Genomic DNA, 18557 nt, shown 5'->3' with positions numbered 1-18557 from the left:
CCCAGAGAACCTGATAAAATGTTCTAAAACTATCATTCATCAGTCTAAACATATTTTTCTTTAGGACTTTGCTACTTTGTTTGCCTCTAATGTTTTCCAAGAACTGTAGTTTGTTTCTTATTGAAGTCATTCCAAAGATTTACTGATTAAAGCAGGAAGTTTGTTGGTTAAAATTTGGAGAAGTTACAAAGAAATCAATGCTTAGAAAAGTCTAACCAAGACTTTTTTGCACCCAGTGCGACACTCATGAGGTCTTCTACTTTCTCTCAAATAATCTCTAAAATGTCAAAGGGAGTCCTTTACCATCTCACAGGACTAAATGTCTATGAAGGCTTTTGCACACATTAGTATTGTGAGGGGCGCCTGGCTGGCTCAGTCAGTAGAACATAGGACTCTCAGTCTCAGAATTGTGAGTTCAAGCCCCATGTTGGGCAAGGAGACTGCTTAAAAATAAAAAACAAAGTGTAGTATTGTGAAATTTACTTTATTGTGGCACTCTGAAACCAATATCTCTGAAGTATGCTTGTAGTTAATTCTAATCTCCTTTTTTTAAGTTTTTATTTACTTAAAACAGACAGAGAAAGCATGAGTGGGGAAGAGACAGAGAGGAGAGAGAAAATCCCAAGCAGGCCCCTCACTGCTAGCACAGAGACCCATGTGGGGCTCAAACCCACAAAGCCATGAGATCATGACCTGAGCCAAAATCAAAAGTCATATGCTTAAGTGATTAAACCACCCAGGTGCCCCCTAACCTCTTACTTAAAAAAAAATTTTTTTAATGTTTTATTTATTTCTGAGAGAGAGGGAGAGACGGTGTGAGCAGGGGAGGGTCAGAGGGAAAGGGAGACACAAAATCTGAAGCAGGCTCCAGGCTCCGAGGCTGTCAGCAGAGCCCGACACGAGGCTCGAACCCACAAACTGTGAGATCGTGACCTGAGCCGAAGTCGGACACTTAACCGACTGAGCCACCCAAGTGCCCCTCTAACCTCTTATTTTTAAAGAAAGAAAGAAACTTACATCGTCTAATTCTTTCTCCACTTGGATTTTTCTCTTCTGGAATTGTTTTATTGTTTTCAGCTCTGTCTGAATCATGCCAATTTCTTTGGCTTTTTGGTGGAACTCTCCCTCCAGCTCATTTATTTGCACAGTATACTTTTGTTCCTATATGCAAAAACAAAACAAAACAAAACAGGTAGATGAGTTAGGAAAAAGAATGGAAGTCCCACAAAGTTGTATTCCCTTGAAACCTTAGGCCATTTGTCTATCTTCTTTGAAGAAATGTTCCCTTTTTATTTTTGCATAGAGCTTTACTTTTTGTTGGAAGATACCAAGTGCCTTGAATAAGAAAAAAATTCTAGAATGAGCTGATCTTATCTAGAAAATGCAGGCTAATTATTAAAAAGAGGTATGATAAGACTAAACAAATCTTTGTAAGAAAGACAAGTAACAGCCCTAATATTAAATTAAAATTAGTAAGCTAAGAGATAAAGGAAGGGCCAGTATCTTTAATAAATCAAGAGAGAAGGAGAAGGTGGGGGAAAATGAAGAAGGAAGAGGGAGGAGGAAGAAGAGGAAAAAAGGGCCAATAACAATTTAAAAAGTGAATGAGTTATAAAAAGAAATGCAAATTATCCTCAAACTAAAGAAAATGCTCAATCTAGCTCATAATGAGAGAAATACAAGTTGAAATACCCTTTCTCACCTATCATGTTGACAAAAATCAGTTTTGACAATATACTCTGGTATATTGTGAAGACATGGATAGTTCGATTTCTCAAAATATAACATGATTGACTTGACTTTGGAGCCACATAAATATTTTACATAATTATATAATTACATAACTTTAAACTTACATAATTTTAGATAAATTACATAATTTTACATAATTACATAATTTTAAAAAGCAACTCCTAAAAATCAAAAGCAAAATGTGTTCTTGAGGTGGTGGCATAATCGCACAGAAATAAATTATTTCAAATGGTAATGTAATTTGATCATAGATCCCTATTGGTATATATCCTAAGGGGGGAAGTGCCCCCTAAAATCTTAAACTGTTTCCACTAATCTATGTTGGTATTAGTTATTTTGTGACTGTTGATGCATTGAGGTTTGAAGCAATTACTCAATTATACTGATATCATTATGAACCAGAATTTCTGGTGAGAGAGAGACTCAGATCAAGTAAAAACCCTGTACTGCTGCATATGAATTTGTATTTCCTACCTCTGTCCACTGAAAAGCCTTTGAAAGGACAAACTCAGTAGCACCACTACTACCAGATCATTTTTCTACAAAACCAGTTTTATTTTTGAGCTTCCGCACAATCAAGCGTGTGAGCTTTAAGGTCACAGAGCTGCTGATAGGACATATTCACTTACTCTTATTGTGTCTTAAATATCTGAGTCTGCCAGAAACCTGACCATCCAGTAAGTAAAAGTATTAGTACCTAGATACTCACCAATTTTTCCTTCTCCTCTTTGGCTTTTTCCTTTGTTTCGTTCAATTGCTGTTTCAGTTTTTCAATCTGTAGAAGTTGGAAATACCATCAGAAAGGTAAAAAACATCGCTCTGTATTTAAGCAGCCTAGTTTTCACATGATATTAAAACCAATAGGGTTGGAGAGGTAGATACGGTGGAAAGAAAAGGGGGCATAGTTCCATGCCCTTAACTTGCTATTGCCAGTTTCCAAAACCTAGCTGTCATCAGAATTGCCTGGGTAACTATTTTTTTTTATTGTGGTAAAAACCACATATTTACCATCTGAACCATTTTTAAGTATACAGCTCAGTAGTGTTGCATAAATTCACATCATTGTGCAACAGATCTCTAGAATTTTTTCATCTTGCAAAACTAAAACTCTGTATCATAAAACACTACTTTCTTCTCCTACCTATCCCCCTGCCCTTTTGGCTTTTGACTGCTTCAGATACTTTGTATGAGTAGAATCATGTAGTTCGTTCTCTTGTGGCTGGCTTATTTCACTTAGCATAATGCCCTTGAAGTTCATCCATGTTGTAGTAGGTATATTGAATAACAGCGGCAAGTGTGGACATCTCTGTCTTGTTCCTGACCTGAGGGGGAAAGCTCTCAGTTTTTCCCCATTGAGGATGATATTAGCATGGGGTCTTTCACATACGGCTTTTATGATCTCGAGGTATGATCCTTCTATCTCTACTTTCTTGAAGGTTTTTATCAAGAAAGGATGCTGTATTTTGTCAAATGCTTTCTCTGCATCTATTGAGAGGATCATGTGGTTCTTGTCCTTTTATTGATGTGATGAATCACATTGTCTTGTGGATATTGAACCAGCCCTGTATCCCAGGTATAAATCCCACTTGGTTGTGGTGAATAATTTTTTCAATGTATTGTTGGATCTGTTTGGCTAATATCTTGTTGAAGATTTTTGCATCCACGTTCATCAGGGAAATTGGTTTATAGTTCTCCTTTTTAGTCTTTGGTTTTGGAATCGAGGTAATGCTGGCTTCATAGAAAGAGTTTGAAAGTTTTCCTTCCATTTCTATTTTTTGGAACAGCTTCAAGAGAATAGGTGTTAACTCTTCCTTAAATGCTTGGTAGAATTCCCCTGGAAAGCCATCTGGCCCTGGACTCTTGTTTTTTGGGAGATTTTCTTCTTTTTTAAAGTCTGCATAATATTGTATTGTATGTGTATATCCATTTTCTATAACCATTCATCTGTCAGTGGACATTTGGGTTGCTTCCACCTTTTGACTGTGAACAGGGGTGCACAAATATCTTTTTAAGGTCTTGCTCTAAATTATTTTGGAAATACACCCAAAAGTGGATTCCTGGATCATGTGGTAATTCTAGTTTTAATTTTTGAGGAGCCTACATATTCTTTTCCATAATGGCTGCACCATTTTACATTCCCACCAACAATGCACGAGGGCTCCAATTTCTCTGCATCCTTCCCAATGCTTGTTATTTTCTATTTATCTGATAGTAGCCATCTCAATAGGTGTGAGGTGATATCTCACTGTAGTTTTGATTTGCATTTCTCTCATCTGGGTAACTTTTTTGAGAAAAGTTTCAAGAGTACAAAGAGTTCTCATATAGCTTTCACCCAATTTTTCCCATTTGCTTTACCACTCTATGTATGTATAGATAGATCTATCTAAAATATGAATATATAGATGATATACATTTTTTACTTTGTTTTCTGGACCATGTGAGAGTAAGTTTAAGACATAATGCCTCTTTACCCCTAAATACTTCAGAATGTATTTCCTAAGAAAAAATACATTCTTTTAATTAATTAATTAATTAGGGGTGAGGGGCATAAGGAGAGAAAGAGAGAGAACCTTAAGCAGGCTCCACATGGGGCTGATCAGATCATGACCTGAGCTGAAATCAAGAGTCAGACGCTTAACCGACTGAGCCACGCAGTTGCCCTCAAATTCTTTTAGAAACATGTTAATCAAAATCAGAAAACTTAACATTGATATACTATTATTTCATCTATAGTCTATATACAAATTTTGCCAATTGTCCCAGTAGTGTCCTTTATTGCAACTTTTTTTTTTTGGATCCAGGATATAATTCTCGATTGTGCATTACATTTAGTTGTCATATATACTAGTCTACTTTAATCTGGAACTGTTTCTCAGTGTTTGTCTTTTATGGCATCAACAGTTTTGCAGAATACCAGCCAGGGCTGGGGCTATCTGATGTTTCCCCATGAGCAGATTCAGGTTATGCATTTTTGGCAGGCATACACTGTCTAAGTGATGTATTCTTTTCAGTAAATTACATCATGAGGTGATTGATGTTAATTTTAATCAATTGGTTAAGACTGTATTTACTAGGTATCTCCTTTAAATTTTTACAAAGTTATAGGGGCACCTGGGTGGCTAAGTCAGTTAAGCCTCTGACTTCGGCTCAGGTCATGATCTTATAGCTCGTGAGTTCAGGCCTCACTTTGGGCTCTGTGCTGACTGCTGAGAGCCTCCTTTGGATACGGTCTCCCTCTCTCTGCCCCTCCACTGCTCATACAGGCACTCGTTCTCTCCATATCAAAGAATAAAGAAACATTAAAAAAATAAATAAAAATAAAATTTTTACAAAGTTTTCCTCTTGTAATTAAGTAATTTACAATTTAAGGAAAGACATTTTGAGACTATGCAAATATCCTTCTGCCCATCAAACTTTCACCACTAGTTTTAGCATCCACTGATGATTTTTGATGGGATCAATTAATTCAATGGCACCAAATAGTGCCTTTTTTCATTCAACCATTCTTTGGAAATTTAGTAATTTACTATATTCTACTGTAAGGAAAATCTTTTCCTTCTCCCTTATTAATACATGTTTTTATTAGCAGTATGCAGTCATGGACATATTTTATTCAATGGATTATAATGTTTTACTGTCATTGTTTATTTTGATTCTCTCAGATTTGGCCAGTGGGAGCCTCTTCAAACTAGTACCTGTACCCTTTAATTTCTTTCTTTTTTTTTTTTTTTTTTTTACAATTTTATTTTTAAGTAATCTCTACACCCAATGTTAGGCTTGAACTCACAACTCTGAGATCAAAAGTCACAACCCCAAGATCAAAAATCATATGCTCCACTAACTGAGCCAGCCAGGCACCCACCCTTTAATTTTTTTTTTTACTTACTTTCTTGCACAGATATTCCAGGCTCATTTTTTACTTTACCTGCTCCAGTCTTAGAATCAATCATTTGTCCAAAGATGCTAGTATGTTTTAGTAGGAAACCTGAGTAGCTTGTTTATTTATTTTTAAAGTTTATTTATTTTGAGAGAAAAGGTGGGGGAGAATCCCAAACAGACTCTGCACTATCAGCGCAAAGCCCAACGCAGGACTCGAAATCACAAACTGTGAGATCATGACCTGAGCCAAAACCAAGTAGACACTCAACCGACTGAGCCACTTTGACACACCCTGAATAGCGTTTTAAACTAAAAACTCTTTAATGTGGTTATAGAATTAGAGAATACATAAGCGAAATATTGTTGTAATTAGACTAGCTTAAGGAAAACCTAAAAATTATAAAAGATAAATTGAGACAGTTTTAAGTCATTTAGGATAGGTGTGAAATATAATGATATTTATTTTGTGATTGAAGCTTTAAATACAAAAACACACTCTTAAGGAAAATCTCCTAATTTTGTTCAAGATATGTTTCCAAAACACATTTCATTTTCTTTTTGCTGTTGTTATTTGAGAGAGACAGAGCATGAGCAGGGGACCAACATAGAGAGGGAGAGAGAGAATCCCAAGCTGACTCCACACTCAGCACAAAGCCTGACGTGGGGCTCGATCCCACAACATCGAGATCACAACCTGAGCCCACATCAAGAGTTGGTCGCTCAACTGACCGAGCCACTAAGGCATCCCTCATTTCTATTATTCCTATAACATGAAATATGGCTATAAACAGTTTACATAAAGCTTAATGACACATATCTAGGATATAGCAGAATGAGTAACAAAACGATAGAAGAGCTACTTAACTAGGATATATTGAATCTACTTTACTTCTTCCTCCCAAGGTAATCTCTTTGGTTTTAATAGTCATCCATAATTGTGAGAAAATTATGTTATTTACTATAGCCAGATCCTGACTTCTGATCCACAAAGGCAGATGAAAATCAGGAAAAATAGATGATACTCATAAATCAATATCAATTAGCTAATGTAGGCAACAAAGCTTCTATGTAATGAATTGGGGAAATTATTTGACCTAAAAACTTATTTTAGAATAATACTTTATAGAAGACAATTTTAATAATACCTACTATTGAAAGAGTAATTTTAAAAATGGAAGTTGCCTAGGAAAGAAGGTAAAAAAAAAATAATAGTAATGCATAAAATTATTTTAAATAGATAAAATCAAGACAAAAGTTTAGTAGTCTGATTTCTGTAATATGCTTTCACTTTCATCTTGAACTTAGTTTTGATTGTTATTAACTTTTTGAAAGTATCAGTATACTCACAAGCCATTCATTCATGCATGCAAAATATTTTAATGAGTGGCTACTATTTACTAGGCCTACACTATGTGCTGGAGGTGTAGCACTGAATTAAAAAAACAAAAAACAAAAAACTTTACTTCTGTGAAGTTTCATTCTAATCAGAAAAAGAGACAATAAACAAATACATAAATATCACACATGTGACAGAAGATAGTAAATACTAGAGAAAATAAAACAAGGGATGTGGTTTTTAACTTTAAGGAAACTAGTGAGGAAAGGTGTCACTGAAAAGGTGGCATTTGAAAAAGCTACGGATTCATGAATTTGTATGTCATCCTTATGTTGGAGCCCAGCTTTGCATCACAGCAGCATTAGTTCCAATGTGTACTGAAGCAAATGCATAAACAATAAAGAATGAGTGAAGGATCATATAAAAGATGCTCGAATGACTAATAATCAGGAAATATAAATTAAAGCAAGATACCCACTTATACCTGTAAAATTGAGCAAAAGCTAAGTAAAATATCAAGTGTTGACAAAAATGTGGTCAAACAGGACCTCACTCTAATACATCACTTGTGACAGCATGAATTGGTATAACCCCTTTGGAGCTCAATTTAAACTCTTGTGATCTTGAAACAATGCATAACCTCACAATGTAGTAATTTAACTTCTAAGTGTCCACTCCAGAGAAACTATCATGGACACAAGCAGACATTGAGAAGAATATTCGCCGAAGGTCTATTTGTAATAATGAAAAAACGGTAGTTTGACTCACAGGGGAAATGGATAAATAAGTTTAGGTTTATTTATGTGCTGGAATATTACAAAGCAAATAAGAATGACAGAAAAAATTAAGCATGCTCATTATAAATTTTTATTTTTTTAAAACTTTTTCAATGTTTACTTATTTTTGAGAGAGGGAGACAGAGCATGAGCCAGGGAGGGGCAGAGAGAGAAGGAAACATAATCTGAAGCAGTCTCCGGGCTCTCAGCTGTAGGCACAGAGCCTGACACGGGGCTTGAACTCATAAACCGCAAGATCATGACACGAGCTGAAGTTGGATGCTTAACCAACTGGGCCACCCAGTCACCCCAATATAAATTTTTAAGAAATGAACTGAATTGGGGCACCTGGGTGGCCCAGTCGGTTAAGCATCCGACTTCGGCTCAGGTCATGATCTTGTGGTCTGTGGGTTCAAGCCCCGCATTGGGTTCTGTACTGGCAGCTCAGAGCCTGGAGCCTATTTCAGATTCTCTGTCTCCCTCTCTCTCTGCCCCTCCCCCGCTCGTGCTCTGTTTCTCGGTCTCAAAAAAAAAAAAAACTATTAAAAAAATGAACTGAATCATAATTTTAATAAACATACCACAAAAACATAATGTTGAGTAAAAAAATGAGTTGAGAATGTATGATACATAGTTAAAGTACAAAACCATACTTGAGAATGAGCACACCATCCTCAGCATGGTAGAAATTCCCTTGGGTCTCCATGAGGCTCATAGAGGCAAATAAGAAAGAGAGGAATTTGGAATTACTCCTAAATTCCACTTTAACATCCCCTAGCTGTGTGACTTTGGGCAAGTTACCATTCTGAGAGTCAATTTGTAACTGAGAATGACAATATTGTAGCTACATGGAGTTATTAAACCCTAACATAGTGCCTGGCATAAAATAGGGGCTCTGAAATATTGTTTCCTTTCACTTTTCTTTCCAGATCTAAAATAATAGCTTTATCCTCAACACTGAGAGTACAGAAAGATAAATTCAAGATTCAACTGGTTAAAAAAAGGAGATTCAACTTGCTGGGTTTATAATGATGTGATCATGGATTATCAGTGAATTCCTCTACAAATCATTGAAAGTATTTATCAATATAAAAACCGCATAGGTCATATGTTGTTGTTCTTAAAATAAAATGGATCATAATGTTCCCTTATGACCATCAATCTTTGTTTCAGACAAGAAAACAAAGGGACAAGAGCTGAAAATGAGAACAGTCAATTCTAACAGTAAAGTCACTTTGAAATAGCATCCTGCTTCAAATTTAACAGAAGTAGTTACTGAGGCTCAGGAGGATTTCTACCTACGTACCATATTATCTTTCTCCTGATCCTGCTTCTTCAGGTAATTTAATACAGACATTGTGTCTTTCTCCATTTTATACTGCTGTCTCTTTAAGTCCTCATTACTCTTTGCCAGTCTCCGGGAAGTATCACGATACTCAATCCTAGAGAGTTCTGTGACTTCCAGCCTGGCCTCCCAGAGGGAGGCATTGGCCTTGGCTCTGTCCACTACAGTTTCATCAGCTTTTATTACCTTCCTGCATGGGAAGAGGACATTGAGAGCATATAACAATTACTCTATTAGAGTTATACCTTTCTCTTTTATTACTTTTTGTTTTGCTTCACATTGCTTGGCACATATGAGCAAATATTGTTGGATAAATGAGTTAATGGGAAATACATATTTACTTGATAAGGGAGTTAATTGGGTGACTCTTCTTGGACTAGGGGAGCTTTGGAGCATAACTCTAAAAGACTGGAAAAACAAAGAGGAAAGGCATGGTAAGTCAAATTCATTTCATAAATCTTTCACATCTTTTCATTTACTTTAAATTTTTTTTAACTTTACTATTGAGAGAAAGCACAAGCTGGGGAGAGGCAGAGAAGAAAGGGGGACACAGAATCTGAAGCAGGCTGTGGGCTCTGAGCTGTCATCACAGAGCCTGACGTGGGGCTCAAACCCACAGACCGCGAGTTCATGACCTGAGCCAAAGTCAGACACCTAACTGACTGAGCCACCCAGGCACCCCTAAAAAATTTTTTTTGTTTGAGAGAGAGAGAAACAGTGTGAGTGGGGAAGGGGCAGAGAGAGAGTGAGAACTCGTGAACTATGAGATCTTGACCTGAGCCGAAACCAAGAATCAGTTGCTTACCTGACTGAACCACCCAGGTGCCCCTTACTCCTTTTTCTCATATTTGAAATGTCTTTTCTATACCTACTCACCCAGTTTTAGACTTTGGTTCTTGCTACTGCAAATCCACTACCTTAGTTCCCCTTCTGTATGATGATACATTCATGGTGTAACTGTAACTTTAAGACCCTTCTTTGTTCTTTAATCTTCCACCCACCCAAATCTAGTTTTGGGGGTGCTGTAGGTTGTTTTTGGGGGGGATTTTCAGGCTAGACCTTTGACAAAAGATCAAGTCACTAGAACAAATATGTTAAATACTTTTATCAGCTGTTGCCACATGCACCAGGCTTCAAGGATGGCTAAGAAACAAACCATAATTATTATACGAGGTAATTTTAAAATAATAATAATAAAGTATGGCTTCAAGATTAAAGTGATCAATCTATGTCTTCAAAGATTAAAGTGATCAAAGGAGAGTTTACTTTCAAGTAAAGAGTTGTTGTACAACGACTGACAAAACAATATCCCTTATATATAGTAGGCACTGGATACATAAATATTCAGGTAATAAGTAAGAATTCACCTGGGGGCATCTGAGTGGCTCAGTCAGTAAATGTCTGACTCCCGATTTCAGCTCAGATCATGATCTCATGGTTCGTATTTTCAAACCCTGCATGGGCTCTGCTCTAACGAAGTGCAGAGCCTGGTTGAGATTCTCTCTCTTAATCCCCTCTTTACCCCTCCCCAACTTGTATGTGTGTACACATGTGCTCTCTCAAAATAAGTAAACTTAAAAAAATTTTTACCTGTATTTGAACGCTAAATATTTTCACATATAGGTATGTGTGGACCTTTCTATAGGATCACCCTCCAACCCCAACCCTCAACTCCTGGTTCTCCATCCCTTTTCAGTCCACTGTTCTCTTCAAATTAGGGCCAGCCCCACCTCCAGCTCCCTAGCTTGTTATAGCTTTGACCTCCCTTTAAATCACAGCATGATTTAGGCAGTAGTGATAGACTACGTTGGTATATTCATCCAATTGCTTCCTGAAGGTTATCAGGTCTAAGCTGCACAGAGCAGTTGATGCAGATAGGATTTCTCATCAGAGAACCACTAATACTGACTATAAAAACAAAGCAGAGTGTCTCAAACTATGAGTCATGGAAAAATCCAAGCAATAAGAGGTCTGTTACCCTCAATGTTCCTCACTGCTGACAGATGTACTATAGATGAATGGTCAAAAATAGAAAACATATTCTAGTGAGTTCCAAGAATTTGAGAATGTGATAAGCCCTTGGCACTTTTATTTAAATTTTTTTTATTTTTAAATTTTATTTATTTATTTTTAAAATTTTTACATTTATTTATATTTTTAGAGACAGAGAGAGACAAAGGATAAGCGGGGAACAGGCAGAGGGAGGGAGACACAGAATCCGAAGCAGGTTCCAGGCTCTGAGCTGTCAGCACAGAACCCAACGTGGGGCTTGAACCCACAACCATGAGATCATGACCTGAGCTGAAGTCGGCCGCTCAACCGACCGAGCCACCCAGGTGCCCCTAAAAAAATTTTTTTTAATGTTTATTTTATTTTTGAGCAAGAGAGACAGAGCACAAGAAGGGGAGAGGCAGAAAGAGAGGGAGACACAGAATCCAAAGCAGCTCCAGGCTCTGAGCTGTCAGCAGAGAGTCCAATGCAGGGCCTGAATTCACAGACTGCAAGATCATGATCTGAACCAAAGTCAGATGTTTAACCAACAACCACCCAGGCATCCCTATTTTTTAATTTTTAAATTTTATTTGCGAGAGAGAGAGAACATGTGTGTGCACGTGAGCAGGGGAGAGGGGCAGGAGGAGAGAATCTTAAGCAGGCTTTATGCTCAGCACAGAGCACGATGTGGGGCTAGATCCCACAACCCTGGGATCATGACCTAAGCCAAAATCAAAAGTTGACTCTCAACCACTGAGCCACCCAGGTGTCCCATCCCTTGGCACTTTTAAAAGTGCCCAGACTACCCAATTATGTAAAAAAGAAAAAAGAAAGAACACTGTAGAATACTCATTAATACATGGAGTGGGGGAGCTACAAATAAATATGTCCAGTGGGACATATTTTAGAAAGAAGAAAAAGAGGGGCGCCTGGGTGGCTCAGTTGGTTAAGCGTCCAACTTCAGCTCAGGTCATGATCTCATGGTTCATAGGTTCGAGCCCTGTGTCGGGCTCTGTGCTGACAGCTAGCTCAGAACCTAGAGCCTGTTTCAGATTCTGTATCTCCCTCTCTCTGACCATCCCCTGCTCGCTCTCATTCTCTCTCTCAGAAATAAAACATTAAAAAAAAAAAAAAGAAAGAAAGAAAAAGAACATCCCAAAATGATAGTAGTGGTTATCTTCAGATAATGCAATTACAGGTGATTTTTGTTTTCTGCCTTGACTATCCACACTTCCTAAACTTTCTGTACTGAGTACCTGTTACTATCTTTACAAATTACTTTATAAGCTTTACAAGTTTGGAGGATTCCCTAATGGTCCCATACATAGTGATGCTGGACACCATGCATGATTCCAACAAACCACTAGTCACTCAACAGATCTAGTGGCAATCCAGCAGCAACCCCAAGCCCGCAAAGTTAGGTGCTAGAGCAATACCTACTTCAGGAATTCTGATCAGTTTGGGGAAATCTGAACAATTACCCAATTTGGTTAAATCTTTTAGCTTTTCCTTTGAACCAAAAGGAATCCTTCAAAAGGCCCAAGGAACTACTTCAATCACCCAGGGATTCTCTAGATGTTCAAGATATTCTCAACAACAAAGCAGGGATCTCTCAGGCTACTGCCAAAAACCAACAAAACAAAACAAACCCAGAGCATAGCTCCTGTGGAAAAAAGAGAAGATTCAAGTTGAAGTGCACATAAGCAGACACTTTAATTTGTTTATGTAACAAATAATAAGCATCTACTATGTTTCAGGCTTTCTGCTAGGTGCTGGAGATGTGGTGAATGATGCTTAGTGCCTAGTCTAGAGAAGCTTATAGTCTTTTTTTCTTCATTTTTTAAAAGTTTATTTATTTTGAGGGGCGCCTGGGTGGCTTAGTCGGTTAAGCGTCCGACTTTCGCTTAGGTCATGATCTCGCGGTTTGTGGGTTCGAGCCCCGCGTCGGGCTCTGTGCTGACTGCCAGCTCAGAGCCTGGAGCCTGTTTCAGAGTCTGTATCTCCCTCTCTCTCTGACCCTCCCCTGTTCACGCTGTCTCTCTCTATCCTAGAAATAAATTAAAAAAAATATTAAAAAAAAAAGTTTATTTATTTTGAGAGAAAGTGTGAGTAGGGGAGGGGCAGAGACAGAGGGAGAAAGAGAGAATCCCAAGCAGGCTCCCCACTGTCAGCAAAGAGCTCCAAGTCAAGAGCTTGTGAACTCAAGAACTGTGAGATCATGACCTGAGCCTAAGTCAGATGCTTAAATGACTGAGCCACCCAGAGGTCCCAAGAGAAGCTTATAGTCTTGAGCAGGGGTTCCCAGTCATGGCACTACTGACATTCTGAGCCAAAAGATTCTTTGTTTAAGGTGCAGGTGGGGGCTGTCCTGTGCATTGCAGGATGTTTACTAGTATCCTTAGTCTCTACCTACTAGATGCGGGTAGCACACAAAAAAAAATCCCTAGATGTGACAATCAAAAATGTCTCTAGATAGTGCCAAATGTCCTCTGGAGCCAAAATCACCCCTAGTTGAGAACCACTGTTCTAGAGGAGTACTGTCCAATAGAAGTTTCTGTGGTGATGGAAATGTACTATACCTAGGCTGTCCCAATACAGTCAGCAGTAGCCTACTGAGCATATAAAACGTGGCCAATTATGGATCTGCATTTATTTTAATTAATTTTAGTTTAGTAGCCACACATGGTTGATCACTACCCTAATGGACGGCGCTGGTCTAGAAGACATTCGATATACTAAGAAATGTTATCCTGACCTTTGACCTTCACTTCTAGTGTCAGAACTAATCCTTCCTCCTCATTCCCACACCTTTTTCTCTCTACTAGCACCCATCTATTTCTTTTTGTTTTTAATAGTTTATTTTTGAGACAGAGCATGAGTGGAGGAGAGGCAGAGAAAGAGGGAGACACAGAATCCGAAACAGGCCCGCTCGAACCCACGAACCGTTGAGATCTGACCTGAGCCAAAGTCTGACGCTTAACCAACTGGGCCACCTAGGCGCCCCAGCACCCATCTGCTTCATTTGGTCTTCTACTCTGTTCTTTGGGAATGTATCTGCCTTCACCGTTAATGTATTACTCATATGCAGGGGCTGTGTCTAAATTATTCAAGGTCCCAAATCTCACATTCCATTGTCTAGGTTGAAGCAGTATGGTTTGGCATGCATTTGGGGAATTTCTAAACAATGAGGGCTGTCCTTTTCAGAAGCGGAGACAGCAAGAGGAGGGTAGTTAGCCAGCTGGCCAGCCTCAGCGTGCAGCCAGCTCCAGGCTCCGAATCTTCTTAACAGGGTAGGCCCAGGAAGAGGGAATCCCAGGGTAGCTTCTCCTTACTTCTTGTCTTTGCTTTTGTTCTTGCCTTTCTTTTTGTCCTTTCTCTTAGACGGCATCTTGGCTTCACCAGGCACCCCACTGTAGTCGACGTTTCTCTGCAGCCACCCGGCCGGCTCCGTTTCTAAGGAAACCAGCACGCCCGGCGGGTAACGTTCCGTCGCAGCCGTTGCCGGTGCGCGCGGAGAGCGCACGCGCCCGTGACGTAGCCCCGCCGCCGCCTCCGCCGCAAAGGGGCCCCGTCTGCGGGCAGGGCGCGGGGGGCGGGGCGGAGGTCGCGCGGAGGGCGGCGGGCGGCCGCGCCGAGCGGCGCGCGCGCGCGCGGTGAGTGTGCGGACGGCCGAGGCACTAAAGTCGCCCCCGGGACAGGGCTGGGCGGCCTAGCGGGGGCCCGAAGCGGGCCCGTCCGGGGCAGCGGTGTGGCGTCTTGCAGGCCGGGCGTTTCCGGCGGCGCGACGGTCGATGCGCCTTCGCCTCAGCTTGCTTCGCTGCGGGCCCGCGCGTCCGCCGGTTGCCTCACGCCACAGCCAGCGTGGCCTCAGCCGCCCTGCTCTGCCTCAGCCTCTCCCGAAGCTGCGCTGACTCTTGGTTTCCTTATCCCACTCCTGGCTTCTAACTGACTAATTTTGTAAGGGACGGCGCCTCCAGCAGTCTTCCGAGACCAAACACATTTTGATGAGCCCGAGGGCGGTGGTAGGGAGTGAGGCTTGCATAGTGCTTTCATTTGGGGTGGGAGAGGCTCCGGCGAGGAGAAAAGTGCTGTCACCTGGAATGGGAGAGGCTGCAGGGCCACGAGGAGAGCTCGGGGGTCAGGCCCTCGGCCCCGTTCCGTCCCGTTTGCCCGAAGCTCCCCACCCAGAACGGCCCTTAATTCCCACTTTGATGCTTGACTCGTCCGCAGCCCGGTTTTCTGCAGGTTGCCTCAAGTTGGAACCTCTTCCCTTTTGGTGCTTTTACCCCGCTGGGCACACGTATGAAAAGGAATACTCAAAAGTATTCTCCTTTTCCAGAGGAGGAGCTTTGTAATTACGCCTTCGTTCAGTGGGTTAGACTTTGAGGACGATCGGGAATTCTGGGTGCCAGGACAATGGTTAGGAAACTTGTGACGGAAGCTCTGCTCTGCGTTATTCTTCATTTCAACTTGAATTTAGTTTTTTTAAAAAAAACTTTGTGCATCTTCCCTCTCCATTTCTTTAGGGAGAACTTAATCTCCACCTCTTCAGAGGTCTTTGGCTTAAAGTCCCCCTCTTTTTTTTTATCTTTGATAATGTAGTTTCAGCTTTTGAATTTTGTGGATAGAGGGAATATGCTGATTTGCAATGAGCGCTAAAAATCTTTTTAAATGTTTTTATTTTTTATTTTAAAGTGAGAGTGAGAGCGAGAGTGGGAGAGGGGCAGAGAGAGAGAGGGAGATGGAATCCAAGACGGCTCCAAGCTTTGAGCTGTCCCCGCAGAGCCCAATGGTCAGGTGGGGGGCGGGTAGTACTCAAACTCAGAAACTGTGAGATATGACCTGAGCTGAAGTCAAACGTTTAACCGACTGAGGCACCCAGGCGCCCTGAAAATCATTTTGGACCTACTGTGTGTTAGGATGATCTTAGCTTACTTTTTTTTGAGTATGGTTGACTCGCAGTGTTGCATTAGTTTCAGGTGATTTCACTTTCTCTGGGCGTTCTGCTCACCGGAAGTGTAGCTACCATATGTCACTATGATGCTATTACAGTATCATTGGCTATATATCCTATACCTTAATTTGTTCCCTAAGTCCCTTTTATTCCAGTGATTTACTCATTCCACAACTGGAAGCCTGCATCTCCCACCCCCCTTCACGTGTTTTGCCCACCCTCGACCGCGTGCTCTTTGGTAGCTTACTGTTATTTTTGGTGCGTTTTCTGTTTGTATGTCACACTCTGGTGGGTTCTTGGTAGAATCACCATACATTGAAGGGGTTTCCTCTGATATGGAATCCATAAAGTTAGGATGAGTTGTCTAAGGTTCTCGAAATGCACCCTGTTGATAACCTGCAGAAAACAGAGGTTAGGGCATCTTCTATCACAGGCTGTATATTTGGAATTCATTCTAACAATTGGTTACTATACAATATGCAAGTCAGTCCAGGACTTTCCTTATTTGAACACAGGTCTATAGACTCATTTATAAAATGAAAATTTGATTGTAATGAGATTTCTTGATACACACACTTTAGTTGCATGTACTTTGTAGTTATTTAATCATACAACATTTTTATTAACCATAAGTTTGATTTGTAGTTAAAACTATTGTGATACGAATATGGCTAAGAGAAAGGCCCATATTTGTATGTGGTTGTAGAATCTACAGTCTTCTGAACTCCACATTCTCTGCCAAAGAACTTGATGTTATTATTCAGTCATCTATTAGTAAGAAACATCTGTGGATACAGATAGTAGAGTAGGAAGTTGCTATTTAGCAGTTCATCTGGCAGTATTCCATACTTAGTGATAGGTAGGTTTACTGTGAAGTTTCAGGATTATCTTGCTGAATAAATTTTCTTTGTTTTATTTTTTAGAATACTAATGCTTTTAAAACTTGAAATAGTCCACTTAATGTTTTGTTGACTTGGCTTAACAATTCTTTTTTCCCTCAGTTTGCATAGTTCTTGCTCAGCATAGAAGTGTGGAGTGTCTCAGCTGAATCCTCATGCAGACAAGATCATTATGGTCCTGGTAGGTTGGACAAGTATCCTGATATAAGGTAACAGCTCTGCTACCTTAAAGCTATTAATGTACTTCATATGTTTCTGGGTGGTTTTTGTTGTTTTTCTTTCTGAATTGGAGTCTTTGTCTTTACCAAATGATAACTTTTCTCTTGTAATATTGATTGTAATATCAAGTGTGGAGTTGTTAAAAAAAAAGCGCCAAATAACAGGACTACATATCAAAATATATAGTATTTCTAATTTTTTCTTCTAGTAGTTCCCAAATAGGGTTTACTCTGTAAAGTCCTCTGTGGTTTTACTCTGGTTTAGCCTGAAGACCCAAGTTTCTACTCCTAAATCATCCTTGAAATCACCTGATAGCAGATGCGACTCCATAGGTGGGAGTAGGTGAAGAAACAGCTTTTGATTTTATTTTCACTTAGCATTTAGAATCATGCATAAATCTATTATCCAAACTATATCTGAAGTGACTGGTCAGTATTTCTGAATATCATGGAAAGTGAGTTACTCTCATCTTTTTTATTGCATGTTGTACAAATACAGAATTCTATTAAGTAGGTATTGTGATATGGACTAGCTCACATCCTTGCAGGGGATAAGGAATCCTTGAGATCAAAGATTTACTGTTACCAATTTTAAAATGTTTCATTTTGTTTTTTTACCTTTGACTTTTAGTTTTATACGAAATGTGTTGCCATAGAATTATTACCACTGGCAGTTTATTTGCAAACTACCCAGTTTTCATTATTTGTCCATTCTGACAAAGCCATTACAGAGGACTAAAAGTTCTCTCTCTGAGAAAAATGACACACCCAAATTTCAGGCTTACTTATCTGCACTTTGATTTCATGGTTCTGTCAGATGTTCATTTAAGAAATGTTTAATAACAGGGTGCCTGGGTGGCTCAGTCCATTAAGCATCTGACTTCAGCTCAAGTCATGATCTCACAGTTTGTGGGTTTGAACCCAACATCGGGCTCTGTGCTGACAGCTCGGAGCCTGGAGCCTGCTTTGGATTCATTCTCTCTCTCTCTCTCTCTCTCTCAAAAATAAATAAACATTAGAAAAAAGAAAGAAACACTTAAGGAGGAGGTGCCTTGTTGGCTCAGTCAATACAGCATGTAACTCTTGATCTCAATGTTGTAATTTGAGCCCCACGTTGGATGTACAGCTAACTTAAAAATAAAATCTTAAAAGAGAGAAATGTTTAGTGAGCACCAACTTGAATACCACAGTACCTGATAGCTTGAGGGCTACAAGCCTTCAGGTGGTTAACAGGTGTATAAAGTAGTGACCTGAACACTGATCTTTGAGAGTACAAAACTTCACTGGCACTTATATACAGTTAACAATAAAAAAAAAAAAAAAAGGGGCGCCTGGGTGGCTTAGTCGGTTAAGCGTCCGACTTTCGCTTAGGTCATGATCTCGCGGTTCGTGGGTTCGGGCCCCGC

General features: G+C 39.8%; 2 protein-coding genes across 8 annotated transcripts in view; one reads left to right on the top strand and one right to left on the bottom strand.

Annotated features, from left to right (window-relative positions):
• The window catches only part of BBOF1 (basal body orientation factor 1), a 53590-nt gene extending 39030 nt beyond the window's left edge, over positions 1 to 14560 (bottom strand). For all 3 annotated transcript variants that reach the window (XM_039232332.1, XM_039232331.1, XM_039232330.1), the window contains exons 1-4: positions 14413 to 14560; positions 9050 to 9278; positions 2462 to 2527; positions 1018 to 1161 (exon numbers count right to left, since the gene is read on the bottom strand). In XM_039232332.1, coding sequence (XP_039088263.1) covers positions 1018 to 1161; positions 2462 to 2527; positions 9050 to 9278; positions 14413 to 14468 — 495 coding nt within the window. In that variant the 5' untranslated portion in view covers positions 14469 to 14560. The remainder of the gene's footprint in view (positions 1 to 1017; positions 1162 to 2461; positions 2528 to 9049; positions 9279 to 14412) is intronic.
• A 139-nt stretch (positions 14561 to 14699) lies between these two features.
• Positions 14700 to 18557, top strand: part of ENTPD5 (ectonucleoside triphosphate diphosphohydrolase 5 (inactive)) — a 42978-nt gene continuing 39120 nt past the window's right edge. For 3 of the 5 annotated variants that reach the window (XM_039232306.1, XM_039232309.1, XM_039232303.1), the window contains exons 1-2: positions 14926 to 15037; positions 17036 to 17142. The gene's annotated coding sequence lies outside the window, so the exon portion shown is untranslated. Of the gene's footprint in view, positions 14734 to 14925; positions 15038 to 17035; positions 17143 to 18557 lie in introns of those variants that run through there. The other 2 variants (XM_039232305.1, XM_039232307.1) reach the window with 2 other exon arrangements.

The sequence above is a fragment of the Hyaena hyaena genome, unplaced genomic scaffold (assembly GCF_003009895.1).
Source record: "Hyaena hyaena isolate Hyena2069 unplaced genomic scaffold, ASM300989v1 scaffold_65, whole genome shotgun sequence".
Lineage (NCBI taxonomy): Eukaryota > Metazoa > Chordata > Mammalia > Carnivora > Hyaenidae > Hyaena > Hyaena hyaena.
The sequence above is the reverse complement of the archived record's forward strand: the minus strand, read 5'-3'. Positions and strand labels throughout refer to the sequence as shown.